The 27,727-nt window shown below is 42.7% G+C and overlaps 1 protein-coding gene across 1 annotated transcript in view; it reads left to right on the top strand.

Moving 5' to 3' along the window:
• Positions 1 to 336: 336 nt before the first annotated feature.
• The window catches only part of JAG2 (jagged canonical Notch ligand 2), a 68,931-nt gene continuing 41,540 nt past the window's right edge, over positions 337 to 27,727 (top strand). Inside the window, exons 1-3 of the mRNA XM_066188968.1 lie at positions 337 to 681; positions 968 to 1,291; positions 26,147 to 26,201. Of these exons, the coding sequence (XP_066045065.1) occupies positions 337 to 681; positions 968 to 1,291; positions 26,147 to 26,201 (724 nt within the window). The remainder of the gene's footprint in view (positions 682 to 967; positions 1,292 to 26,146; positions 26,202 to 27,727) is intronic.

Raw genomic sequence — 27,727 nt, 5'->3', positions numbered from 1 at the left:
GCGTAGGCGCACACACCGCCTTGCCCCCTCACAAGCAGAGGTGCACCCACCCTACGCCGCCCTCCTCCTCCACGGCCGCACGCGTCCCGTGGCTACTCCTCCATCCCACAAGCACCGACACGCGGGTGCGCGTCCCCCACCCGCGCTCCTCCGCGCCCGCGGGCGTCCCGCATCTCATCCCCCTGCTGACGGACCCCGCTGCGGTCAGGGCAGGGCGGAGCGAGAGCCGCCCGCCGCCCTTTAAGAGCCGCGGCGGGAGCGGCGCTGGCCCCACCCGCTGGCCGCGGGGCCGGGCCGTCCCCCTCATTAATATGAAGGCGGCGGCCGCGGCGGCGAATGGGTAATGAAGCTGTCACTCCGGCACCTACTTGTTGGGTGTCCGCGGAGCCGAGGCGCACAGAGGGCGAGCGGAGCCCGCGGGAGGGGAGCGGCGGCGGAGCGCTCCGGGCGGCCCCGCCGGCAGCCCATGCCCTGCGCCCCCCGGCGCGCTGCGGGCGGCTCCCCCACCGCCCATGCCGCGAGCGGCCGCCGGTCCGTGGCCGGTGGGCTCGGCGGGCTCCTCTGAGGCGGCGGCGCGGAGCAGCAGCGGGAGCAGGAGGCATGCGGGGCGCCGGCCGGCCGAGCCGGGCCCCCCGCGCCGCCGCGCTCGGCCTGGCGCTGCTCCTCGCCTCCTGCGTGCAGGTAGGGACGGGGCGCGGGGGGCTCCGCTCCGGCCGCGGGGCGTCGCGGCTGCCTTCTCTCTGCTCCCTTTGCACCTTGCTCATTTCTTATTTATATTTATGTCCGTAACGCTATCCGCGTATGTGTGTATGTATATGTACGCCTGTGTATATTGCCGCGGCGGGGTTAATCCCGCAGCCAGCGAAAGTTGTCGTGGGGAGCCGGGGACCCGCAGCACCGCGCCGCCGGTGCTGCCCCCGGCCGCGGTAGTAACGAGGCTGTCTCCCCTTCGGTTTTTTATTTTTAGGTGTCCCGGTCCACGGGCTATTTCGAGCTGCAGCTTAACTCGGTGCGGAATGTAAACGGCGAGTTGTTCAATGGGGAATGCTGCGATGGCATGAAAAGCCCCGAGAACCTGGACTGCTCCCGGGACGAGTGCGACACTTACGTGAAAGTCTGCCTCAAGGAATATCAGGCCAAGATCACCCCGGTCGGACCCTGCAACTATGGATTCGGATCTACCCCCGTTCTCGGTGGAAATATTTTCTATTTGAACAGCAACAAATACTCCCACCAAGGCAGAACCCCCGAGACGGGCAGGATTGTTATTCCCTTCCAGTTCGCGTGGCCGGTAGGTTTTTAATCGCGCTCTCGTTATCACCCTTTTTTTGCGTGGTGTTCCTCCCGCGCCCGCTCCCGTCGGTGCCGCTCCCGCTCTCCCGTTATTGAGCGGGGCCAGCTGCCGGGGCGCTGCCTTGGGCGCGGCCGCCGCTTCCCGGGGCTGCGGGGCACGGCCGGCGGCGCGGGGAAGCGGAGGCGGCTGCACGGCGGGGGCCACCGCGGCCGGTGGCTGCTGCGGGAGCTCCGGAGAACCGCCGCGGGGAAGAGCCGCGGCGGGGCCGCGAGAGGCCGCGAGCAGGAAAATCACAATAACGGGGAGAACCCACCCCCCGTCCCCACCCGCGCAGCGGAGCCCGACGGCGCGGCCGCGGCGCGGGGCTGCCCCCGGCAGGGGGCGCTGGCGGCGGGCGCACCGCGCGGGCCGGGGCGCGTGCCGCGGCGGGGGCGGGGCGGGGCGCGCGCCGGGGGGTCCCCACACCTGCGCGGGGCGGGGCCGCCGCACCTGGGCCGGGCCCGCGGCACCGCCCGCCATGGCGCCGCCCCTCCGAGCCCGGCCTCGGCCCCGCCGGCGCGCTCTGCGCGTCCGTGTGTACAGGACCCCGCGGCCGCCCCCGCTGGGCCCTGCCCTCCGCGGCTCGGGGCTTTCCTGTCTCGCCCCCGCAGCGCGCTGTTACCTCAGCCCCCGCCGCCTTGTGCGCCGCGCACAGAATAGCGCGGGTTGGAAGGGGCCTTAGAGGCCGTCTCGTTCCAACGCCGCTGCCGTGTGCGGGGTTGCCTTCTGCTAGCCCAGGGTGCTCAAAGCTCTGTCCAGCCTGGCTTTGAGTGCTTCCAGGGGTGGAGCATCAGCGGGGGCTGCAGGCTAATACTAGTCCTTGGAGACTGGATGCATCCTTGTGCTTTTAGCGGTGCTGGGTGCAGAGAGTGCCCGGCGCTGGGGAGCGGCGGGAGGGAGGGAGGGAAGGCTGGGCTCCCTGCCCGGCTGCAGGCAGGTAGGATCCTGCAGGGAGTTTCAGGGAGTTTCACAGCTGTTGCCCTCAGCCTTTCCAAGTGGGCCACGGGGTGGAAGCTGGCAAGTTGCGAGGTGCTGAGGAATGGGGCTGGTGCAGTGCCCCAGCTCGGCGGGGAGATGCGTATCGGAAGGCTCGGTACCTGCGGATTGCGTTTGGCACCTGGTGACTAACAGATGAAATGGCCTTTGCTGACCTCTCAGTTCGTAGCTCGTGGGATCTTGATTATTTGGAGAATGCCTGCTAGGAATGGTTAGGGACAAAAATGCTTCATTTGCATTTCAAGCTGAAGGAGGCCAGTCTATGTAAATCATTTCACTTTCAGTGCCACCAGGGACCCTGCAACCTGATGCTCATGCTCTGCAAATTAAGGACTGACTGGGTTTGCTGCAGTTAAGCGTTTAAAAATAAAAAAGGGTACACCTGATGAATTTTTCCATGCAGAGGCACTTAAGTTCTGTTTGCCAGGTTGGGGTGTTTTGATGGCCTTTGTTGGTCCTGTGCCCTCTTGAACTTGGAAATGTTCCTCTTAATGAGTGTAGTCGATACCATTAGCCCAGGGTGTTTTGAACTGTGTTCTTAAGTTATAAGATCAAAGTGAAAATTAAGATTTTCCCTTCTTTATTGGCCATTTAATACAGACTTGATGAAATCATAAACTCTTCAGCAGGAGATTTCAGTAACGTTAGCACCTCAAACTTTGTATGTTATCTGCATGAGGAAGTAAAGGTAACTTAACTCATGCTTTTATTTTGCCAGTTTCTAGTATTGCCACTTGAAACACAAGGAGAGTTTGATAATCCTTGCACTGTAGGTCCCTAAGCCCAGCCTTCTTTGAATTTTTCTCTGTTGGAATAAGCACATTCTTACCTTGCAGCTGCCGGATATTGTTGCTCTGTGCTCACCCAGTCCTCAGTCAGGCCTGTTTGACCTGCCTCTTGCAGGTGAATTAATGCAGTGTCTCCAGCCCACACTGCCCTGGCTGCTGCTGTTTCTTGTACCATTGCCTCCAGCATTTGAAGAGAATTTAAGTACTCAGGGTATTTCTTTTTTCCACCATTTTTTCCTGCAGGTGTTGCAAAGCGGGCTGTAATTTATTTGAACAGTGCCGCTGCAGTCTAGTGGGTGGTTAGCTGATTTTTGGATGGTTTACTGAATGCTCTCCCAGCCCACCCTGAGATCTAAAAATAAGCTATGGAGTAGTTTTACTTACAACAGTCTGTGGATGCACCTGTGGAAAGAAGTCTCTCCTGTATTATTGTATTGTATTGTAGTTAGGTCTTGAACCTTGTGTGCTCAGTCTGTTGATGGGGAGCGTGGCATCTTTGTCAGAGCTGTGTAAAAGCTGTGTAGGCTTTGCAAGGAGGGGCTTAATTGTAGTGCTAGTTTATCATGAGGGGGTTTTGGAGTAGATCGAGTTCCTGGGTTATGTTTCAACACCCTGGGGTAATTTCAGAATTATTCTTAAATAGTATTCTTTCTTTATTTAGGTCTGGAAATGAGAAGCAACAATATGGGCATAGTCTTTTCATATGACATTTATTTTTGCTGTACAACAGTAATGAAATTACTGTTTCTTTAATATGATGGGAAGGAGCAAGAGTAAAGAGCATTGGAAATTGTGTCCTTCTCTTATGAAACAAATTTGCTTTGGTGTTGGCAGTGAGCAAAGGATTTATTTCTGTAGCTCTAGCTTGAATTTTTAAGCTCCACACTGATGAAAGCCAACATGAGTATATCCAGGCTTCTTGGTGAGCCTCATCTGAATAAGTCCCTCACTTAGAGACTGATGCAGTAATGTATAAACTGCTGGGAGAAGGGGGGCCGGGGGGGGGTTTCTTGAACTGTGTGTGATACTACAGCGTTCCAAGCCAGCTGTAGCTCTAAAGCAAGAAATTTCTTGAAAAGTGATTTGTTTTATTTTACTGATTTTCCTTTTTAATTTTGTGAGGTAAAATTTTTCAGTTTGAACAACTGTCTCTTCTGTAGAGCTGCAGTACCAGAGTTCAGTGACTTCCAGTGTTTGAAACAGTGTCAGTTATCCAGCTTATTCCTATTTCCTGTCCTTTTTTTTTGATATCATTAGTCTGATCTCTGATTTGCAAGAGGGAGCTTGGGATAGTGCCAGAAAGTTCTTAAAATTGCTACCTTGGGATACATCATCCACAGAAATCTGGCAGTGGGAGAGGCTGAGGAACAGCTAGAACAATACAGCTGTCTTCTTCACCCACCTACCTCACATTTTTTTCTTTGCCTCCTGCTGTAAAACTTGAAGCTTAATGCCTGTTTGAGATTGTTAACAAACAAATGATGCTATTAAAATTTATGTGAGACTTTAAAACAAAGAAGACAGAAGAATTTAAGTAGCTTTGAAATTGATTCTGATCAGTTACAGTTCAGGCTTGTTAGTCTTGAGCTTTTTTTTTTCCCTTGCACAATGCTTTTTGTTCAGACACTGACGCTTCACACATACCTGGCACATTAATATTTATCAATAGCCATTGACAGAATTTTAGATTTGGGGTTAATTGAAGGTTGCTTCTGAAGATGGTGTTTTAAAGTTAGTTATTCTGCAGGATGGGTTACGTGGAACCATTTCTTGTACTCCTTTGCAAGATGGCATGAAATGGAGTTGTGTGTGGTTTTTCCCCCCACCCTGTTCTTTCCCTCAGGGAATTCAGAGTTTTTCCTGTACTGTAAATATTGGTATGGCATCCATTACTTCAGTTAATTAGTCATATAGAGGAATTGTTCTGACTAGTTGTGGATGTTGAAATCATGTATTACAGTATGCATCATTAGCTCCTCTCATCCCCTCTGTTTTTGAGATCCTGCTGTGGCTGACAGTGCACCCGTGGGTGGTGTATACTCTGAACTCCCCAGGTGAACTTCAGCTTTCAGGGTCTTGGAGGTAAGTAGCAGAAACAAGCATTTTCACCTCTCCTTTTCCTTCGTGCTTAGTAACCAGTCTGAAGGAGAGATGGTAGAAGTTCAGGCAGCCCTTGGAAGTTTCTTGGATAATAGGTGCCTTCCCCACTAAGATTAGGCAACTAATTGATTTATTTTTTTTTTTTTTAGGCAGTGTCTTAGTGTTTATTCCTATTTAGAGTGTGATTGTAGCACCTCTCTCTAACCTGAAGTAATGTTAACTCTCAGGTAGATAAAAAATGCCTATGATTTTAATGTCCAGGCTGTGTGTGAGTTTCATCTGTATGCACTCCATGTGTGGGTCTTACCCAAATGCCTGGAGGAGTTCAGTCTTCATCTAAAGCATACATAGGAGTGTGAACCGATATGTAAAGCTGTTGAGAAGACAGCTTGGCTGCAGCAGTAAATGTTAGATTTCTTAGAAAGCAACCTGTCCCCTCCCCTGCCAAAACCCGAGCAGGAATACTTGACCTTGCAGCTTTTACTGTTTAATGGGTACAGCATTCTGCTGTTGCTTGGTTAACTGTAGGATTCTGCATCAAGCTCTCCCTGTTCTTTTCATTTGGGAGATGAAGGTGGTTAGGGCCCTGGAAGACATCTAGCCTTCAAGCTCATTATCTGGGATCCCTGGTGCCTCTAGGGAACTAGATAGCCTGGCTGTAGGAAATGCTCTTGTCTATTTTTGTTTGGCTGGTAGATCCACATTTGGTCTACCTCCTGTCTGAACACAGCCATCACTGCTCTCTGATGAGGATCTTCAGGCTTTGTAATGAAAATATCCTGGATTAGATTACTCTCTGCTCCCTGATAGAGTAAACATGCATCCTGTCATCTTGGATGACAACCCATTGGGACAGATATGCTTAAATTAGGCAGGTTAAAGTTAGGCCATTTAGCACTGGAAAAGGAACTTGTGCATGGCTGTACTAGAGAAACAGTAGGTATGTTGTTTTTTTTTCTTACGAAAAAGATTACAATTTGACAAATGAAACATCAGGGGAGACACACAGCAAGCTTTACCTGTAATTAGTTGTTCTTTGTTCCTTTGAAACTCCTTCTTAAGGAAAGTGCTTGCACAAGCCCAGTTCCAAGCAAGACCTGAGGGCAGGGAATGAGAAGTGAGAGCATGACCTTATGCCAAAATGTAAAATTCACCTGGTAGTGATGGGCTATAATGCACCTTGTTAGCACAGGAAATAAGCATGGGGAAAAAAATCTAGTTGATAGGTGTATATTGATGATCTACATAAATGTTCAATGTCTTATTTACCAGTAGCCTTTTTTTCCCGGGGTGGAAGGCTTTTCTGGCTCTACTTGACATTCCCTCCCCAAATTTAAGTGCATGCTTACTGCCTCTGCCTGGTGGGCTTGTCAGCAGACTCTGGGACTCCTGTGGAACTGCCATGCCAAAATATTTCTTGTTTTGCCAAAACACTTGCAGTCCTTGTGCTCATAAAGCCTTCACCTGCTTGTTGCAAATCATGAACTAATACATTGTGAATCAGAAAACATGGATCCATGTTTCCTCACTTTTTGGGAGACATATCGTGGAATTTACATGCTTTCACCTGCTCAGTACTGTATTTGCCTCAAAGCCTTTTTGATCAGAATTGAAAGGTTGAGGAAATGGTGTATTATAAAAATGATATCCCTTCGGTCTCAAGTGACACAAACGCAAAGGGTAGTTTTCAGGTTTTGTTTTTCCCTTTCCTAAAAGAAGATAATGGGGTGATGTTTTAGAGAGTGACTTCAGCAATGCTGGGAAGTGACAACTCCAGTTGATTTCAATAGCAGCTGCAGGTGTCACCTCTAAAAAAGAACCAAGGCCTTAATGGTGACCACTTCAGAACCACTCTTTGAAAAAGGGATTTATTATTGGCATGCTGTGTGTGCCAGCAACTATTTGCAGCTTGCCCAGAATAGAAAGTCTAAAGACTTAAGTTTCATGTAACTATAGGAAATCTATCTTCTAATTTTAAGCAGAAGTGCTCTTTGCACTCTTAATCTTTCATGCATTCATGTCATTAAATCTAGAATTTCTTATGTCTTTGAAACAAATATGCCTCAAAGGACAATATTCTGCTAACTATTTAAACTTTATACCTTGAAGTTCTGGGGGTTTTTTGAATGTCACAGAGATGGTCAGATAGTAAAGAACACTTCTATTTATACTCCTTGAAAGTTTCCTTAAATAAACATGTGCTTATTTATTGGAAACACTGAGGCTGAAGTCAAAACTTGCAGACGAATTCCCTCACCTCCCAGCCACTGACAATGTGCTTGCACACCTCTTGTCAGCTTTCTAATCTTTATTCCAGAAGGTGCTCCAGCCAGCCTATCTGTGAAATGCTACACTCCTAGCCACACAGCTGGTGTGGGCATTAAATCTTTGACTGAAAATGGAATAGGTATTAAAGCAGTCAGGATTACATGAGAGGATGTGAGGTAGAAGCAGAGCATGTTTGATGCACTGCAGTGCAGTAGAGGCTTTGTAGCGCTGTCTCTGGGCTGTTTAAAGATATTCCAAATGCTGTTTTCTCAATAAAAAAAAAGTCTGCATGGGAAGGGTTTGCTGGAGGCATGACCACTTGTAACTTTAATCTTTAAACAATCAAGTTTGTGTTGAACGTAGCTGGGGTGAAATTGTAATTGGTTTGTTTTATATCAGATTTGTGAGATTTGGTTTAATTAGGCTGTGTTCCCGCTGTATTTTAGGTGGCTTGACTGATCCTGTGAGGTTCAAGTGTTAGTGTAGATGATGAGGAGCTTTCTGTGGCAGAAGCTGTTTTCTGTGTTTATGGCTACTGCTTATATTTCTTGTGCAAATGCAGCTGGCAGTGAGAACTATTGGGGGTTCACTGTTTTTCAGCAAAAAAGCTGCAAAAAATTAAGCTTTTTTTCAAACAAATAATAGTGTGTAACAACTACAATTTCTGGATTTAAAAAATGCCAAAAATTGTGTAATGAATTTTTAGTATGTTTGTTAATATGTGTTTTTGCTCCAAAGCTTTTATTGTATGCGATTTGAGACAGATGTGTAAGGTAAATTATGATTTTGGTTTTTAACCTTGAAAACTACTTTTGTCTTGTCCCTGTGGGACAGTAGCTATCTGGCCCCTCTGTTGAGTAATGCCTTCAAGTCACTTTGTGTAGGTGAGATGAGTGGAATTCATCCTTTTTTGTGTAGTCTGACTCCTTCGCTTGTTTTTCCTTTAGGTGTTGCTTTGTGTTGGCTATGAAATACATGCTATGAACATACTTTAAAAACTACCCTAAGTTCATAAAGCAGCTATAATCACATTGTATACTTAGTCATCTGCGGGAGCTGTAGGTTATTGTGTGCCAGAAAGCTACCCTCCCTGCTCTTCTGAAAACAAGCCCAATGTTTTGTCAACTCTGTGTGGGTCCTGCTTGCATTGCCTGCTCTATTTCAGAGCTGCTCAACCTGCTGAAGAGACTAGAAAGTTACCCTGCCTTTTCTGCCAGGACACCCATTTGCTTTCCCTTGTTCCTCTCCAGTTGTACCTGCAGTAATCCTCTGATCTGGAAGGAGCTTGAGAGCATCGGTTTGGAGAGGCTGCTTCAAGAAGTGAGGAATAAGGGTATACTGGCAGTGCTTCTGACTCCTGGATGCTCATCCGTTTGCTTACCTGAAGGAGAGTTGCTGCTGTTCCTTGGCAGTAACTCCACCATTCCCTCCCTCTCCCTCTGTGATAAACCTTTGATGGGCTTTTTGCTAGAAATCTGCTCTGGCTTTGGATGGTGGGTGTCTAAAACAGGTCAATCTCCGGTCAGAGGTGACTGCTGGCAGTCATTTGCTGAGTCCATTCAATGCTTTTGAGCTGCTCAGCTCTTACAGGAGCAGGAGGTGTAGCCTGACCCCACCCCACCCTGCTCCCAGGGCTAGGAAATGAACCAGTGTGGGTAGCTGAGAGCAGCATCCCTGTCTGCTCATGTGAGACACCACTGATCTGCCTCCCATGGAATGGTGGGGCTCCCCTGGAGCTGCTCCTTCCCCCCTGTGCACGCAGGGAGGAAAGGGACAGAGCTGAGGAGAGCAGTGTGATGGCTCTGGTGTAGATCACCTCGAGTCAGGGAGGGTTGGCCATCCCTGACGTGACCAGTATTTTGGTGCCTTTGCTTACTGTACAGGAAAAAATACTCTATAAAAATGATTGAGTGCTGTCTTCATGTGACAGATGAGCGGAGTCTGTCATGTGCCCATTGATACTACAGACAAGCAATGATGCCAGGCTAGGACTGAACAGATGAGTTTATTTTTTGATTACTCCAATGCTTTTGCATTTTTTTTTTTTCTTTTCTGGTCTGATGGCCAGACTGCTCCAAGATAGTTAATTTTAGAAGTCCAATGTGTGCAACATAGGCGACACATTTCGGCATCACCAAAGATTTAAATACCATTGAGCTCTGAGAGCAATCCTTGCTATTTACCTTAACTGTCTCTACTACTGCTTTTGATGTTAACCATTTTTCTTGTAATTATAGTTGGGGAATGATTTATAGTTATAAAATGTTGTTTAAGAGTGGAGCTATACCTTATGCGTTTTTGTTAAACCATTCCCAAGGATGTTCTTCATAGTTGTAGCTTTAATTTCTATACAAATTAAAATCCTTTAATTTGTATATAAAGGAGAAAAATTAAATAGTTATTTTATTTTTACTGTTTCAGACTTTAAATAAAGTGGGAAAAGCATATTTAACGTGAGGATCTTCTGATAACAAGAACTCTGAGCTGAATCATGTAGTGAGCCTGGATTTTATCTGTGGTTGCAATGACTGCTCCTCAATAGAAAGCTACATTAGATGGAAGGGGCAAGGCATTTCAAGGCTAAATGACAATCTTAGTCTTACTTGATTAGAGCTTGCAGGGGTTGCTAAGAAACAGCCTAATAGTCCTTGAGTAACCAATTATATGCCCCTAGGACAGATGCACAGGTGCTCATTCTCTGAAGTTGTTTTTTTTTGTTGTTGTTGTTGTTGGGTTTATTTTTTTAAATCTGAGATAAGGCCGGAGTATTAGTACACAAACTGCAATCTGTTTACATCCTGCTTTGGACTTGAAAGTCCTGATTATATATATCTTGCTCCCAGCAGGATGTGTCCTGGTGGGCTTTGTTTAATATGTTACAATTTGATTATTATAACATTTAAATTATTGTTGCAGTGCCTCTTCTAGTTCCACATAGTCCACTGTGTCTCTAATCTCTCCAGTACTTTCTAGCACTGTGAACATACCCTCTTAAATAACTTTAAGCATTTAATATTCAAATTGGATAAATTTTACATTTTCAGACTCTAAATGAATCTTAATACTGATGCAGTATCCTGTGGTAGGTAGAAAAATGTCCTTACCCCTTCATGCAAATTGGAGAGAATTATTGTATGAGCCAACAGTTAACTAAAGCATCAAATAGGGTTCTTTCCTTCTTTCTTCCTTTTTTTTTTTCCCCCCTGAATATGTATGATTCTGTTTATAGCATTGCAAAGTTCAACAGTCTTCTTTAAGACAGAATCTATGCTTTTAATGTAATAGGTCCTGGATTCCAGCTGGAGAACTTAAGATCTAATTAGGGAACTTGTTCGTACTTGGAAGACTTGATTGACACATGCTTTTAAGCAGTAAGTTGAGAAATATTTAAACAGCTTAATTATTGATCTTCAATTAATCTACTGAAGTAGATTTTTTTTTTAGGGTGTGCGATTTTTGAAACTATTTAGTATTCTTCCTACTGACTGAGGACAATTTTAACAATACTGGTCTGGTAACCTGTGCTACTGCTTAATAGTTTTAGTTACTGTTCCTTTCTCTCTTTTTTTTAAGTAGTGGTGATTTTGATAGTTCTGACTCTTTTATGGTACAATGACATGATTCTCCTTGTATCACAACATGGAATTTCTACTGTAACTGGCTACATGTAATCAGCAAAGTCTAAAAGTCAGACCATGCTTATTTGGACTGCTAAGGGCAGGTATATCCATGTGCTGCCCCTCAGCAATGACTGTTTTTTGCACCCCACAATGACCTGATAGCACCCCTGTGTTGGTTATTAACTGTTGTTTAAATCATGTGTTTATATAGAGGGCAAGAGTATTTTAGTGTTGTGTTTGGCTGTTGGATACCTTTGTAGGACGGAGTATTTTTCCATGATTCATCCACACATATTGGTGCTTTCTCCTATCAGAAAGTGGGGAAGGGAAGGAAGTAGGGAAAATGAAGTGTTTGGACTTGCACAGACATGTAAGGTGTTGGCTGTTAAATATTTAGTGCTCCTGCAGTGCTCTGATGTTTGCTGTTCAGCTGTGATAACTTCAGGGTTGTGGAGAGACTACCAAACTATAAACCACACATCTCTTGTTCTGGAGGAAATGAAGGTATAATGTGGCTGCCCAAACCCAGCTGGTGGCAATTCTTCAGAGGTTAATTTCCAGAATTCAGATTCCCTTTGTCTAACACTGTGTCCTGGACTAGGGCTGAGGGCTGTCAGAATGTTAATTGTCACAGGGCTTAGGCAGAAGTACAGACTGGTGTATCACCAGAGCTTCCTAAGCTGCTCATATCTACTCCCAGATCACTGCAAATGTAAGGTAAACAAAATAAGCTTTGGCTGACAGCAAAGACAGTCCTGGCTTGTGGCAGCTTGCTATCATTTGTTTGTCCCTAAGCCGTTAGGATGGATTGTAAAGATTTGATTCTCTGTGAACCTTAGGCTTGCCAAGGAATCTGGAGAAAGTTGGAACAGCAGGGAGTCGGTGGCAAATGAAGTGCTGAAACTGTGAAGTAGTCACTGGGACATATTTTTCAGTTATGGCTCCAGCTTTGGACTAACAAAATTACTCTGGCTTTTTTTAGTGTTGGCCCACTTTCCATGGCTTTGTTATGTTCTCTATTGATACTCGTCCTTATGAGGAAAGCTGTAACAATGTTACTCACCAGAGGAGTTACTAGGGGTCAGCAATGAAATAAATTTGAAGACTTGCTGACATAATCTCCCTTTCGTAGCTTCCAGATCCATGTCAGTGGGAGGAGAAGGGGGAAAAAAATAGAGAAGCATTCTGAATTTACATGCTAAGAGTAAATTTATGGGGTGTGTGCTTACTTTCAAAGGCTGTTTCATGTACTTTGCTATCTTTGTTACAAAGTTTTTCTTCCAAAGGTGTGCCCACATGTGGTTTTTGTCTGATTTGTAATAATGTAAAGCTATATCAGATCCCCTCCAGTTTATGTGAATCTGAAAGAGATGATTGGATATTGAAGTTCTGATGCTGCTTTGTTACAGTGGGATTGGTCACATCTTGGTTGTCATATATTCAAATACGTTGGAATTGTGGGTTACATTATGCTGTTTTATGCTGTGTTTCGTTGCTACTGTAAGCAATTAATTTTTAATAGTAATTAGTCCAATGTGGTGGTTGATGCTGCACATGTGATAAAGGTTTACTGTAGCCACAAAGTGCTGTTCAGAAGATTCAGCCCTGCTGCTGGAATACGATTGAAGCATTTCTTTCAGGAATGTGTTTATAAACTTAGTTTTTTCACAGCTAAACTCTGTCTCTATCCTGTATATTTAACTGTGTGCATAATCCCTGTTTAATCCTTTATTCAAGTTCCTTGCCTGTGTTGATCTACATGAAAGAACTTGCACCCCCTCTTGGAGTGGTGACTCTTATTTTTCTGCTCAACTTACTCCTGTAAATTTACAGAGAACTGAAAGAAGGTGTTTTATTTCTAATTGCTTCCCTGCCAGCCTCTTTAGCATGTGCAGAATTGAAAACCGAGCTGGTGTTTTGCTGGGGGCTGAAACGAAGGACAGCTTAGGCGTGTTGTCCCTTTCTTTTGAATTAATGACTTTTCTGTTACTAGCCATGAGCAGGTCTACACTGTGTTTGATAAGTCTCCTGTGGAAATGTGAAGTTCAAATTGGCTGAAACTATTGTGCGACTCAGTGTAGCAATAAACCAGAGACATTTGTGTTTCTTATTGTTGAAAAGGCCTGTGGTGATACCTGTGCTCAGAAACAAAGCCATGGGAGAAAAATAATGGATTTTGTTTGGGCTTCCATGAGCGTTTGATCCATCAGCTGCTGCCATCACTGTGGCTAGTGGAGTCTTTGTTTCATGTTCCCTTTCAGCTGTGGCTGCTGCTGCCCAAGGAGCTCTAGAGATGACTCAGTTGGGTAGGACTGGTGAGGGAATTGGACTTAGAACAGCAGTGCCACAATCCCTGCTCCCTTAGGAACAGTGGTTGCGTGTGGGCCTCTCCTCTTCCTAAGGCAAGACATCTAGAGCTCATTAGCTGGAATTGGTTTTGTGGGCATTTGGTTTTTCAAAGACAAAGGGAGAGATTGCAGTGCTATCAACAGCTAACGTTATTTGAAAGGGTTAAGATTAAAACACTACTCTGTATTCCTGGGGCCTTTGCATGCATAGAACTTGGGGGCATATCTGTTTTTTTATATATTTGCTTACCTTCTTAGTATGCATATTTCCAATACAAAAGAGAGTGCATGCAGGTGTTCTGTGTTTAGAACAATAATTAAAGTATGTTATTACATAGTTAGTTTAATTCCCTCTTGACTTCAAGTTGAAATTATAATGATGCATGGCTTCAAGTGCCCAGAGGACACTAATATCCATGCCACATGGAGTGCAGAGGGGAGGGGAAGAGCAGTATTAATTACTAGTTCATCTTTGAATTCTAAATATTAGCATAAAACAAGTCTTGCACTAACCATTAATGGGTCTTCATGGTTGTTACATATACTTCAAAAGAGACAATCTAGCTATACTTTCATTAATGCAACAAGAAAGTGTGTGTTTAATGGGCTTAATTTATCTTGGACTTCTTCCAAAACTTTAGGAAAAGAATAGGACTAGGATACTTGGTTAATATCAAGTTTGTCTGAAACAGTTCAAAGGTGGTAGCAAGGCTGAAAGCTTCTGCTTGAATCTAATAGAGTGATGTTCAGATGGTCCCCCACTGTCTGCCTGGTACTGTACTTGTACATGTCTCTTTATCTAAGAGTCTTTTTTCTCTGTTCCCTAATTTCATCAGTACTTTCTTCTGTTCTTTGCTGTTGGATTAGCTGGGTGGATTTCTGGAAACTCCTAGAGCCAGCTCCACCTGTGGTTGAGAGGACTGGAACTTATTAGCTGTGAAGTCACAAAGGTATCTTAAGATGTAGCTGGTTTATTTCCTGTAACATAATGATTGGGCAAAATGTGTGTTGACACTTAATCCTAAAATCCTCTAAATAAACCAGTGGATTCTGTTTTGGGGTTTGGTTTTTTTTTTTTTTTTGGCCACTAAAACTGGATACTAGCAAAGAAATATCTACTGGAATTGCTACTCTGATCTTGTATATAATTTCTGATTTAATTTCAATTTCTAATCTCAAAAATCAACACCTTGTGTTCTCCCTGAGTAGGATGGAAGGCTGTGATTTAAGGTTCAAGCGTGTTTTCACAATTGATGCACATGGGGTTAATTTCATTTTCCTTTCTGTTGCTTTTGCTCTAGAACTCACAAAAAGGAGGGTGTAACTGGGGGATGTTAACTAGGCTCTCCTGCTTGAGAGAGGCAGAATACAAATTGATACTTGTTTGACAGCTGTCAGGTAGACTACTAGGATGCTGTCTCTTCCTATTGTATGGTTGTAGTGTTCCATACCAAATCCTATTGCTCTAGTTGATAGCTGTTATACTTAAAATAGTGTTGGTAATTGACTGGCTTCTCTACTACTTTATTTCTTCTATGGTGTAGAAGAATATCTTCCTAATGCTATTTTATATTCCAGTATACTTTCAAGAAACCTCACTGGGACAGGCACAGTAACACCCGTATCAAAGGATATGCAAATATTTGTTAACTTTTAGTCAGACTACATAAAAGTTTAATGTATATAGCTATCTTTGGTAAATTAGCAGAGAAGCTGTGCCTGTAGAAGGGATGACTAATGGTTCTTCTATAACTGTTTCATATTCTGTGCTCATCATTAGCTCTCATCAACTACTTGAAGCAAAGTGATAAACAGGGTGGTTAAAGACTGTTTTCAGGTGGATTTTACCTTGTGTGCATGTCATTCTTTATGGTGTCGATTTTTCTTTCACAGTGTTGTGTATAAACAAAGCATTGCTGTGCTCAGGCTGCTGGGACAAGCTGTCCTTTTTTGAGGCTTCTTTTCCACATGCCTAAAGCTTCTTATGGGATGCTAGGCCTCTACCCTGCAGATCTGAGGGTCAGCTCCAAGATGCTTTTGCCATGTTTTTCGTTGCAGATTAGACTAGAATTGGTGAGTTGGGCTTCCTTTACCTGGGAGAAAAGCAGTTTCACAGAGCTCTTGAAGGGTATTGAGTTTCTGCAAGTCTTTTCCCAGAACATGTTGGAGACCTACAGAAGGTCTTGTGTGCCTACTGACAAAAGCTTAAGGACATTTTTTTCCTTACTGGGGAGTGTGAAAAAGTTCAAATGAAAAACATTTCCAGCAATCGGTTTACCTCTATATAGGTATGGCTCCAGAAGGCCTGTGATGTCTTAATTCCTGCTTCTCTACTCCTGTTTATTTTGGTCTAAAATGTGTTTCTTGAGGTCACTAAGGATTCTGATCTCTGCTCAAGTTCTGAATCTGTGTTGTCTGAGGCTTGGGCTGAGCCTGTAGCAACTGTCAGGCACACAGATTTTGAGGCACACCCAAATGGCTAAAAGGATGTATCTACTGTTTCCATTTTTCAGGAGTACTCCAGGGGTCCATGCAGAGTATCTAGAAGCATCTTTTGGAAATCTAGCTAATTGACCTGGTTTGCTCTGAAGAGACTGGTTGTTCCTGCACTTTGTGTCTGGGATCTTGTGTAATGACTGTCATGGATTCCTTATGTGATTTCAAGTTGTGCTTTATGGAGAGTAGTGTTGCATTTGGGGTGGTTCAATCAACTAGGGAAAGTCCTCTAGCAAGTTTGTGACTGTTTTTCACTTTTTATTCCCTTTCAGCTTTTAAATCCTAACATTTTTTTTTTAGCTGTTATTTCCAGGCTGTCACAGATGCTCTTGCCTTCACAGCTTTCTGTGCCAGTCATGCTAAACTAATCTTCGCCTTTCCTATTCTTTTCTTCCTCTAATTCTCCCTGGAGAATAAAGATGATGTTTTGAAAGCTGTTTTGTTCCTTAGGCTGGTTCCTGAGTGGCTGAGAGGCCACACTTTTAACAGGGGAAGTATTTCTTGCTTACTCTTCAGCTGGTATGGAATAACATGTGTGGCTGGTGTGGCACTTGGCTCAGTGACACACGTAGATGGTGCAGAATCACTTTCTTAGTGGAGGAAGGTTAATTAGGAATAACACTAGCCTTCATCTGTGCCTTCATCATGGAAGCCTGTAGGAGTTGGTTTTAGCTAGTGTAAATGGAATAGCTAAAGTTTGGAGATGAATTGTGAAATTATTTGTTATTTTTTTCTGTGTAAACCTTGGTTTACCAGTCTTCTCCAAAGCAAGGAGTGATTTTCTTATAGTCAAACCAGGGTTTTTTGTCACAAATGCGCTGATGATTTTTTGTGTGAAAAATTGCTATGAAATCATTAAGCTTTGTGTTTCACTTGACACTTGTCAATCATCTTCTATTGAAATAAGTGCTTGCTGTATTTGAGCATTTCTGTTGTCTTGCCTTGAATGACAGTATGTTCTGCTTTGTGTCACCTGACTTAATCACTATTAAAAGGCTGTCTGGATTACTTTGTCCTCAGGGGAAGTTTCAGAAGCCTACAGTCCTCTAAACCTTTATTCTGAATAATATCTTCCAGTTAGTAGCTTTAGCTCAGCTTGTCTTTTTTATCTGAATTGGCATTTGTTGCATTTACTGCAACAGGTACCTGACTGGATAGCATGCATGGGCTGGTGATTTCTGCATTTGTTCTTTTTCATGTGACATTTCAGTGTTGCAGAATGGAGAATCTTGATTAGATTTTTCAATTATGTCTTCTTCTGTCATGGCTTTCAAAGAGGAGTTATGATATAATTATAAATCTATTTTAGAATTTTGCTTTGTTTTTCCTGGCTTCATTTTCTTCTTCAAACACTCCGTGGTCACAATTTCGGTTATCCTGGGATAGATGGTAATGGTTCAGGCAGGTGTGCAAGACTCTACAGTGTAATTGTTTTATTAATTTTAGCACTGTCTTGTTTTAATGTCAGCCATGAGAAAATTGAAATACTTGCTTCAGAACCACACCTTTACTGGAACTGGAGTTTGGGGAATGTAAACAAATGTTCATTGGAGGTTAAGGGCAAGAATATATAAAACTGCTCGTCATTGTCCCTAGCTTTGTTTTCAACCTGAGAGGCTCTGGAAACAGTTGTGGTTGGTCTCTCCAAAGTGTTTGTTCCAGTTTGCCCTTGGACCCACAAAACTCTTAAAACCACTTTTCCCTTGGGCTGCCCAGGATCTTTTGAAGCATTTAGGCTTCTGTCACATACTCCTGTTATGGGAGTTTCCAGGCTGAGGAGTTTTGGTCAATTCTTTCTTTTCTCTCATGGAAATAACTTGATCCTTTGCTCTTTCTTCTTGCGTTTCTCTGTACCTTTGACTTCTAAAGTGCCACTTCTGGAAGATTTTTGTTTTTCTCTAACTGCTTTTCCTATCCAGGAGGCTCTTTTCAACAGACTTCTGAATATAGAGTAGTCAAGGCATGGGTAAGAGTGGGAGGCAGATCTCTTATTGTGATCAAAGAACTTGTGTTGAGTTTGTGAAGGGAACTTGCTTAGCTGGAAGAAGCTACATGGCTTTGGTGGATTGAAGGAGTAGCTGGTTATGGTTATCAAAAGATGTATTTAGTGAAACCTTGCTAATCAATACAGATTTACACAGAACAACAAAGTCACAGGTGTCATTAACCTAGGGTTGTGACAGGCTCTGTGAAAATTAGTTTATATTCAACAAGGTTGGAAGTTAAAATGAGATTTGCAGCGCTGTACTTCTACTACAACAGTTGGACCAAAGAATTCTGAAAGATACCATGGAAAGAGAAAAGGATCAGAAGTTGTTTAATGACCACCTAAAATGTAACTGTTCTAGTAACTAGAATAAAGTTACTGGTCATTCATCTAAGATGAATTTGATTATTTTTTCATAAGCATTAAACTTGCTTATTCGGTTGGCAAAAAATAATCTTTCCTCTTTGATGTATTGATTATTTTTATAAGGCAATACTTTTGTTGAGACTTGTGTCACAGAGGAGGTGCCTAGGAATGGTATAGGCAGAAGGCATTTGCAGTAAAATAGAAATGTTTCAAGAAAGCTGACAGCCTGTAGCATGGATTGGTATTAAACACTGATATTCTTGTTCCTTGCTGGAAAATCTCAAGAAAGGGATGTTATCATGAGAGTCCTGAATAGTTGAATTTTCATTGATTTTTTTTTTTGTTTGGTTCTGAAAGTATATGAAAAACAGATGATTTCTAAGTCAATCCTGTGGTATTTGCTGAAATTTAAGTGGCCACAGTTGGCAGCTCAGACTTCACAGTTGGAACTTAATCTCCCTGAACACAGCAGAGATGTGTAGATGCTGGAATCAGGGGAAGGGGGATGGATAGGGTGGGGATGAATAGCAGACAGCTATAAAAAGCAGAGGCAAGCATTACTTCTGTTCCCTTGGACTAGCATTACTGCTATGTGTGTAATGGTGAAAGGCACCCCTTTAAAATAGGGAGGGGATCTTCTAGGGGCCGAGAGCAGTTGAGCAGATGAGTTCTTTTTCAGATGAAATTCTCACGTGACTGCTGTCTGGTCACATCTCCTGCAGGTTTTTTAAATGAGAAGCTAATGACTTGCTCCTGTTGCTGTGAAAACTGTTCCTGGGGTGCCTGTTTCCTTTTTCCTCAGGGATGCTGCTGCCCTAGCTGCAGCAGCTGTCTGACAGGTGCTGTGAGAGGTCAGGGCCAGTGCTGAACCAAATGTGCCATCTCTGACTTGCCGTTTGTCACAAGGTTGACTTGGCTGAGATGTGCTTTGAGTGTCTGTCTAGGCTGCTAAGTTACAAGAAAGTTGTGGAGTCTTCATTCCCATGGTTTAGCTTCTCATATGTAGATGGATCTCCAGAGGGCTCTCACTTTGCTTTTATGTGGTCTGAGGTTGACTGTATTAACGTCCTGCCTTGAGGAGTTCTAGTCTTGCATGGCATTTTGGGGTTTTGTGAAAATGGGTCACTGTTTCCTACAGGCATTAGCTAAAGCTAGTATGTGACTTGAGATGATTTTAGGAGCTCCACAGCTGAAATGGTTGCTGTCCCATGATATATAAAGACCCCTTCACGCTGAAAAACTCCTGTTGCATTCTGCCACTGTAGGAGGATCAGAATATCTTCAGACTTTCACCTGAAGTCCTTACTGCAAATGTGTTCTCTGGTAAGGTATGTCAGGATCCTGGTAGTTTGATCACTCTGGAGAGAAGCACGCTGCTCCTGTTTTGTAAAACACTAGGCACTGCCAAATAGGTGTTGTAATACCCCTTTGAGTTCCTCCTTTAAGTTGTTTTATCTTTCAGATGCAGCTGGTTGTTGGTAGGATTCTTCCACCTAGTTGTTGGGTAATTTTCTTTACCTGAAGTGAGTCTCTACCTGGGTGTTAAATTGGATATATTAACTCCAGGACTGACTCTTATTCACCTGTTGTTTTCATTTGTGCTCTTTTTGCAATGAAATGATCTTAATAGTCTAGATTTCCCTCTGCCACCCCCATATGCATACACACTTACACACCCCTCCAGCTTAGGTTTTGCTTAGTTTGGTGGAGGAGTGGAATGAGTGTTCAGACTCATGTAGGTGGAGATATCAGCCTGTTGTCTATTAACCATGGCAGAAATAAGCCCCCTCTCACCCCTCCCTGGTTTTGCAGACTTCCTAAAGATTGTCAGGTGGGGCTAATTCACAGAGTTCCCCTCACACAACAGTAGGGCTCCAGAGTTTGTAAACATCATCTTGCTTTTGTGACTGGGCCAAGAGGAGTATAACTGCAGTAATTGCTCTCAAATAGAAAACTTGGACTTGCTCAACTGCTTTCTGCTGCTGATGTTTGCAGGACTCTAACCCAGCCTTCCACTCCTAACAAAATGGGGTTGTTTGACCCTGGTTTCCAAAGGGAAGGCTTTGTTTAGGACTCACCATGCTTGCTCCTTAAATGAAAAATGAAGATGTAGAGGATGGTCATCTTTGATTTTGCGTGGTGGATGGCCTCTGAATTCAGCAGATAAGCTTCTTGCATGCAAGTGGCTGAAATATCCTTCAAGTTTCAGAAAAAGCCCCTTACCCTGTCCCTGCCCTCATGTGCCCCCCAAATGTGGATGATTTACTCCTTCAGTAAAGGTCCCTATTATGACTTTATAATGTCTGTTTCTAAAAGATAAACCTGCAGGACTGTCTGTCTGCCCTTAAAATTGTATTGACTGAGTCCTAGATCTTCTCAGAATCTTTCTTAGTTTCTTCCTTATTCACTTTCCACCTCTGGGTTATTCATGAGGAAGTTATATGAACTTGCTGCAGAGTTCCTGGGGAAGGAAATGGAATATGCTTGCCTTGAAGTCAGCTTTTTCCATGGCAAGCAGGCTGCCTGGGGGAGGGGGAGAGGTGCTGAAACAAAAAAAGGAGGGGGCAAGCCCTCAGACCTGTGCTTGTCTTACTTGACTCAAAGTTTCTTATGAAAGTAAGTATGAGAATTGACTGTGCTGATCAAGACTTGGTGGACTTGGCTGCAAGAAATACTGGTGGTAACTTGTTCCAGAAGTTACAAAAATTAACCTGCAAAGAGACTAGTGATACGCTATCCAGTGTTTGGACAGTTGGAATATTTGAGTACAAATGTTTCCTGTGCTTGATTGAGGTTTGAAAAGAAACAGTATTTACTGGAGATGTGACACCCTGCATTTACTATGTGACTGTAGAACAGGAGGATAAGGTGGACTTGGGATTTGTTTAGAAGCCACTTTTTTCTAATTCATAGCTGATTCTTAAAACATTTTGCAAAGTAGAAAATCCAGTCAGTCCTTTTACTCACATGAAGTTAATAATTTTTTGTCTGTTAGCATAGAAGTCACAATAGAATGTTATTAATGCAGAAAACTTCAAGTATTGATTTTAGCTCAGACTTCACCTTTGGCATTTTTCAGACTCTTGAGTTGGAGAATCTAAGTTCTATATCTGACTGAAAATGCTGCCATCAGATTGATCATCTCTTTTGGGATGAAAATTCTGGCATGGCTGGTTTGCAAAAAAAACCCTACCTTTTGAATGTTGATTTGCAGATATCAAGGTGACAGGAATAGTTCATGAAAAGACAGTGCCAAACCAATATTACAGGTCTTGTTTCCCCCTCCCCAGAAAGGAGGTCGCTGGGATAGTATGGGGAGTGTTTTGTTTAGTGTAAACAGTGGAATAATGCTTTGAAGTTGCTTGTGTCAACACCAATCCTGAGGAAAAAAACACAACTGAGGCAGCATCACCAGGATAAACAGACTTAATTTCTATCTTTCCAAGCTACTTGGCATATCTGTTTAGTTAACTCCTACGAAGTGGCTCTTGCGTAAGCTGTGCTCTTCTGCAGAAGTGCACTGATGCTCCTCTCACTCATAGCCTTTAACATCTTCTGAGATTTGATTTGATGAGCACAAATGATGATGGTGTGTGTTTAATTCTTTCCAAAAAATAAACCTAATCACCAGAGTCACTAGAATCAAGTCTGTTTCCAGTGCTGTATGTTCCATTCCTCCATCCCCTCCCCCTCAAACCTGTGCCATGGTCACTTTAACAATATTTTCTAAATATTTTCCTAGGACTAGTTCTAAATATTTTGCTGGTACTGTTTGAAATGAACAACAGATACTACTTCACAAAGCTTTTTGTATATATCAGAGCAGACTGGAATATGCATGTCCTGCTGTTCTATTAGCCTACAGCAAGAGTTGTGTGCAAGTTAAAGAAGCAGATGTGGTGATGTGTCTGTGTATTATGTGTCAGGTGCATGATTTTGTGGCGTTCTTAGGATACTTGTGTAGTGTTTTTTGTTAGATTTATGCATGAACATGAGCACACTTAAATCAACAGTCTCTGTGGAGAACATGTTCTTAAATAACTTTTGTGCGAGTCTGTTGATATTAAAGATGCATCAGAAAGCCAAGATACTGCTGGATGATGTGAAGAGGTTAAAGATTTGCTGTATGGGTAGTCCTTAGGTTCTGGACAAGAGCTAAATTGATGCAAGTTCTGTTGCTGTTTTCTGTAAGCACAATTTAAGAATGATGTCTAGTGTCAATGTCTCTGCTATAGATGAGTTACTTGCAGCTGGTGCCAGTAGATGTGTTGGTTAATCTGTGTTAAGACTTTCTGCAGAAGAGTGCAGGTGTGACTAATGTCAACTGATGGCAGAGTTTTCATAAAATGAGTAGGGCCAGTATGAAGCTGAAAATACCCTTTAAAATTTATATTCATTAGTGTTATTAAACTTCAGTACTTACTCTGGTTGTTAGGTAAAGTTGGGCTCAGGGTGATTGTAAGGCTGTTAAAACTTCCACCAATAAATCATTTTGGTAGTAAAATGTGCTTCTGATAATTGAGCCGTAACTGGAAAGCTCTCAGTGCTACATATTATGAACATATTTAGTAACACAGATGCTTTTTTTAAGTTTTCAGCTGTCATTTTAAAGTGAAGTATAAAATTCAAAGACATGTAAGCAGATCTGGTGCAAGACTTGATACATGTGGTAGTGGGCAGGACTGTGTTTTTATGAACAAGTGGGTTAAGGACCAGTTTTCTCTTTTGAGATGTAGTAGTTGTGATGTGATGATCTGTTGCACTACTGCAGGGAGGAATTCCTCTTTCAACTTATTGGCCAGCTGGAGATGAGGAAGGGTGACAGGTTGGCTTGGTAACCTTAACTATCTTCTCTAGAGGTAAAATAGCCATAAAAATCAGTTTTACAGTTGCATTCTTGCTGTGTCTGTTTGGGGTTTTTAAAGGCTGACTGTGTAACTCGGCAGAGAGCAGAAGTTGCACAACTGAGAACTGTCCCAGCTGAAAACTGACAGTCCAGTAAATACACATTTGTCTATCAATACTGTGTAGTGCCATTTGATTAACATCTCTAATCTCCTGCAAGCCCTCCTGAAAGGTTACACTCCAAATGCTTGTTCATGTGTGAGCTGCCAAGTGCCAGCCTGGTCAGCTATAAAAGTAGACACAGGGAAGTGAAAGGATTTAAAAGTCTTTGTCTTGTCTTTGTTGTGTAGGTTCTTTAACTTACTACAGGTGGGCTGTGATTCTTGATGGTGACCAGTGGGAGGATGGTCAAAGCAAATGCTGGAGACCAGGCCTGTGGGACCTGGGGGTTGCAAAGCCAGGAGGAGGCAATATGAGCTGTGAGGGCTCCTCCACGTTTTGGAGGAGCAGCTCTCCACCAGGGTCATAGTTGCTCATAATGTACTATGAAGTGTTTATAAGATTGTAAAGCAATATTTTCTGCTCCAGAGGCTACGCCAACTTAGGCCATGAGGTTTGCCACCAGAGCTGTGAGTTTTCTTGTTTTAAGCATCTTGAAGTGGGTAGAATGCCTTTTTATTCCCATTCACACTGTCCAGCATGATCACACTGAACAATGCATTGCATGGAAGTCTTTACCCACAAAAATTCCCTAGCATCCTGAGTGTAGATACAAATCTGCTTTCAAATGATGTGATGGGAAAGCATAGATGACTGCTAGGTCTGTTTCCTAAGACAGCAAGTCCATCTTAAGTTTTTTGCTGCCTTATGTGGGCAGTCAGATGCAACAGCCAATTTGCAGTAGGAAAGACCAGCCTTTACATAAGCACTTTAACAGTGGTCTATACTTCTAACGCAAATCAATGGAACACAGGAAAGCTAAGGGATATGTTAGACGGGAAGTAGTTAAAAGTGGAAGATGTGGATAACTTTGGACTTTGCACTGATTGGCAGAATTCTGCCTAGATTAGTTCATAATTTTGATGCAAAGTAAGGAGATAGAATTTGCCAGAAGGTGGTGTTAGGGCAGTATTATATAGAACTTATTTTCTCAGCTATTCAATGTATGGGGGTTTTTTTCAGTTAGGAAGAGGGGTTGCAGGTAGTGTTTTCAGAATAGAGTAGAATCCTATCTGCTTCCCTAAGTGCTGAGATCGGGGAGTGCAAGGAGTTGGAGGGTGAAGCTACCGAAAAGCTCCACTAATGTTTGTCTGTAAAAAATGGGTGGAACTGAGCTGTGCTGTCATACCTCAGAGGTAAGAGCCCTTTGCTTTCTCAACTGATCTCTCTGAGTTTTCCATTTCCAAGGGCAGTACAAACCCAAGTATGTCCTGTCCAGTATGGTCACCACTTCTTTCCTTTCTTTAGTCTAATCTAAATAGTCACCCCTAAACCTGTTTCTGTTTCAGTGATGTAAAATCATCTTCCCTAGTGTATGTCTGAAGCTGAAAATGCAGTAGAAGGGCTTATTTTCAAAGGCTGAGTTGTGGTTTGTGTGTTAATGTAACTGAGCAGTAGGAAAATAAGCACTCAAGTGTATTTCTGAGTAGAACGATCTCTGCTGTAGTAATGGAAGACCTCAGACAGAGAGCCCTTCTGCTTGGGGTGCTGCACTGATCCTATTGTTGCTGCTGCTCTAAAATGGGGAGGTCTCAATGTTACGATCAACCCTCCTTGGTGTGGAGTTGAGGGGTGTGTAGAGCACATAAGGAGCTATCTCGAAAATACACATCTCTTGCTGCAACAGTAAAATAGTCCTAATGCTCCTGTGAAAGATGGCTGAATTCTTACATAATCCTTTTCCAAAGAGGGTCCTTGCAATTTCTTGGCTGAGTGTCCCCATACCCATGCGAATTTATAGATCTTTAGGCTGTGAACTGTGCACACATTAGGGTATGGCTCTCTGCATGAAGATGTGTATGGGAGGATTTCAGAATAGTGGTGCAATAACTCTTTTCTGTTCTTGATGGTTTTTCCTTGATTTTGAATGTATGTGAGAATCTCTTGATGTTACTTGCAGCACTTGGAAACTATCAAAGTTAGTGGCTTCACAGCTATTCTTTTTCAACTCAAAGCAGTTAAAAATTACCTGTATGCATAACTTTTTTCAAAATAAGTTTAGTATTTGAATATCAACATCTGTCCTACATATTTGATCATAAACTAAGGAAAATGCCTGAAGCCTTGGTTTAGTGAAGTAAAGCCTTCATCTTTTTTCTAAATCATTTAGGAACTGTCTGAAATAGTGGGCTTTTTCTTTCCTCAGGGGAAAGTATAGTACCAGGTGTGCTTACTGTAATAATTGTTTCTGCTGTGTCTTTTGTAGATCTGGTTTTTATGCTACCCTTTCATGAGAAAGTGTAAATTTTTGATAGATGCAGGATGAATTGTGTATTTCTTCTTTAGATATGTTTTTCTGTAAAACAGATCTGGTATAGACTTACCTTGCATGCACTTTCTAAACGATGGCTCTCATTTCTTTTTAGGGGAGGTGGTTCAGTTGTTTAAGTCTTAAATATTCTAGCTGTTTCCCAAGGTTCTGAACCTCATTTCATTTAAACCTTTTAGGGCTGCTTCTGAGAAGGATTTCTGTGGCTAAGCAAAGCTGAGAAATAGATGCAGTGGGAGGAGAGTAATAATAATTCAGTCCTCAATGTGTGTGTGTATGGAATGTTTTTGCTTTGCTGTTAGTGTGGCTTGTCCCACAATTTTTAATGCTGTTGTATTTCATGCTTTTGAGAAGATGCCTTCAAGGGCTTTCACATGACAACAGAGAAGTGAAACTTTAAACTGCCTTCTGTTGGTTTTCTTGTAGCAGTAATATCTGCTTATTTCAAATCAGTTTGTCTGGTTATAACAGTTTTTTATTACTGTCTAATTGGTGTCTTGTTTTTTTTCAGAGGTCGTTCACATTAATATTAGAAGCATGGGATTGGGATAATGATACAAAAGCTGGTGAGTATTTATGTAAAGCTTGGAGTTTGTACTTATTCTGTGCTCTATGTGTGCAAACTGGGGAGGGGGAAGATGGTATTCTGCTGCAATCAGCCATCCCTCCAAATCAGCACTAGGCAAACCTGTTGTCTGAGTAAAGGATATATACAAATCCAAACAGTGAGTATTGGATTAGGAACTGTGAAAAATTATTGCTATATAGGAAACAGAATGGACAGTTGTAAATAAAAGTTGTAATTAACACATGACTCCTGATAATTAACTTTAAGAAATGTTTACAAATCATGCTACCCCCTTTTTTTAAAAAAAGGAAGATAATCTGTAGTGCTGCACTTCAAATTCTCCTCAGTCTGCGTGTGCTCATGCTATGCAATGATTTCTGTGATCATGTGAACAATTAAACGTTCTTGCTCCCCATAAGGAAAGTGTACTTCATTTTTTTGATGAAATTGTTCTAAATCATGGTATAATCCCTTCTCTGTTTCTCCTCAAGTACTGGAACTTACCTTATGTTTTCAGTCTGTAAATGCTAATGCTTTGTGTCAAGACAGGGTTATTGATCTGAAGTAAAAGCAAGATTATTTTATCAATACCTCAAAATCATATCAAGGTGCTGATTGCTATAATGCTGCTAAAGCAGGACTCCAGCTTGAACCTGCTCTTTGTAAATGGTGTACAAATATGTCCTAAAATGACCAATGCTTATGACTACAAGAAATAATGATCCTCAGACTTGCATTGTGGTTATTGATGGACTATTTCATTTTGGTTGGGATCAGTGTAGAGGAAGGGTAAGTGTTTGAACGTGAAGATAGTGAAGAGGTTATATATGTCCTGAATCATCATCAGATTCTCTTTCAGTAATGATGAGGTTTTACTTTGTTCCTGAACCCTTCTTCTGTTAGAATTAAGCTTATTTTGTCTTGTTTAACAGCTCCTTTAACCTTTTTCTATTGACTGTGTTTTTTACATCTCTGATATTAATGCTGGTGCAACCCTTCAGTTGAGTTTGTCCACAGCCTTCTTGAGTGGCACTTCCTAAAGCTGGGTGTAGTATTCAAAATGTGGTCTTATGTGCTGAGCAGAGTAAGCTTGAATAAGTTTAGATACCCTACATAGTAACAGATTGGAGGAGTCCTCTTGAATGCTTTGTTTAAAATATACCATGTGATGTTGATTATTTTAAATGGTTTCCAGCTTGGGACTAATTTATCTAGTACAGCTTAGGGGCAGCTAGTACAGCAAATATTAGAATATTCGTGCCCTAGTTACAGAGGGGAAATCAACTCATGAGATGGTGTAGAAAGGACTGAACATGAAGAGACAGCCTATTCTGCAAGTCATCTGTATGCATTCAAGTGCTGGACTTCATTTTTTGATTAGCTTTTTAATAAATAATAATATTTTAACTTTATTTCTTAGAATTTGCAGAATCCTCTTGCAAATCTGTAGCTTTAAGCCCCAGATTTCTTTTAAATACACTTGATGAGAGGACAGTCACCTCAGGCTTGTGTTAGGTCTTTGTT

This window comes from Chamaea fasciata, unplaced genomic scaffold (genome assembly GCF_029207755.1).
Source record: "Chamaea fasciata isolate MVZ Bird 193981 ecotype frontalis unplaced genomic scaffold, bChaFas1.0.hap1 SCAF_7, whole genome shotgun sequence".
In the NCBI taxonomy this organism is placed as follows: Eukaryota; Metazoa; Chordata; class Aves; order Passeriformes; family Sylviidae; genus Chamaea; species Chamaea fasciata.
The sequence above is the reverse complement of the archived record's forward strand: the minus strand, read 5'-3'. Positions and strand labels throughout refer to the sequence as shown.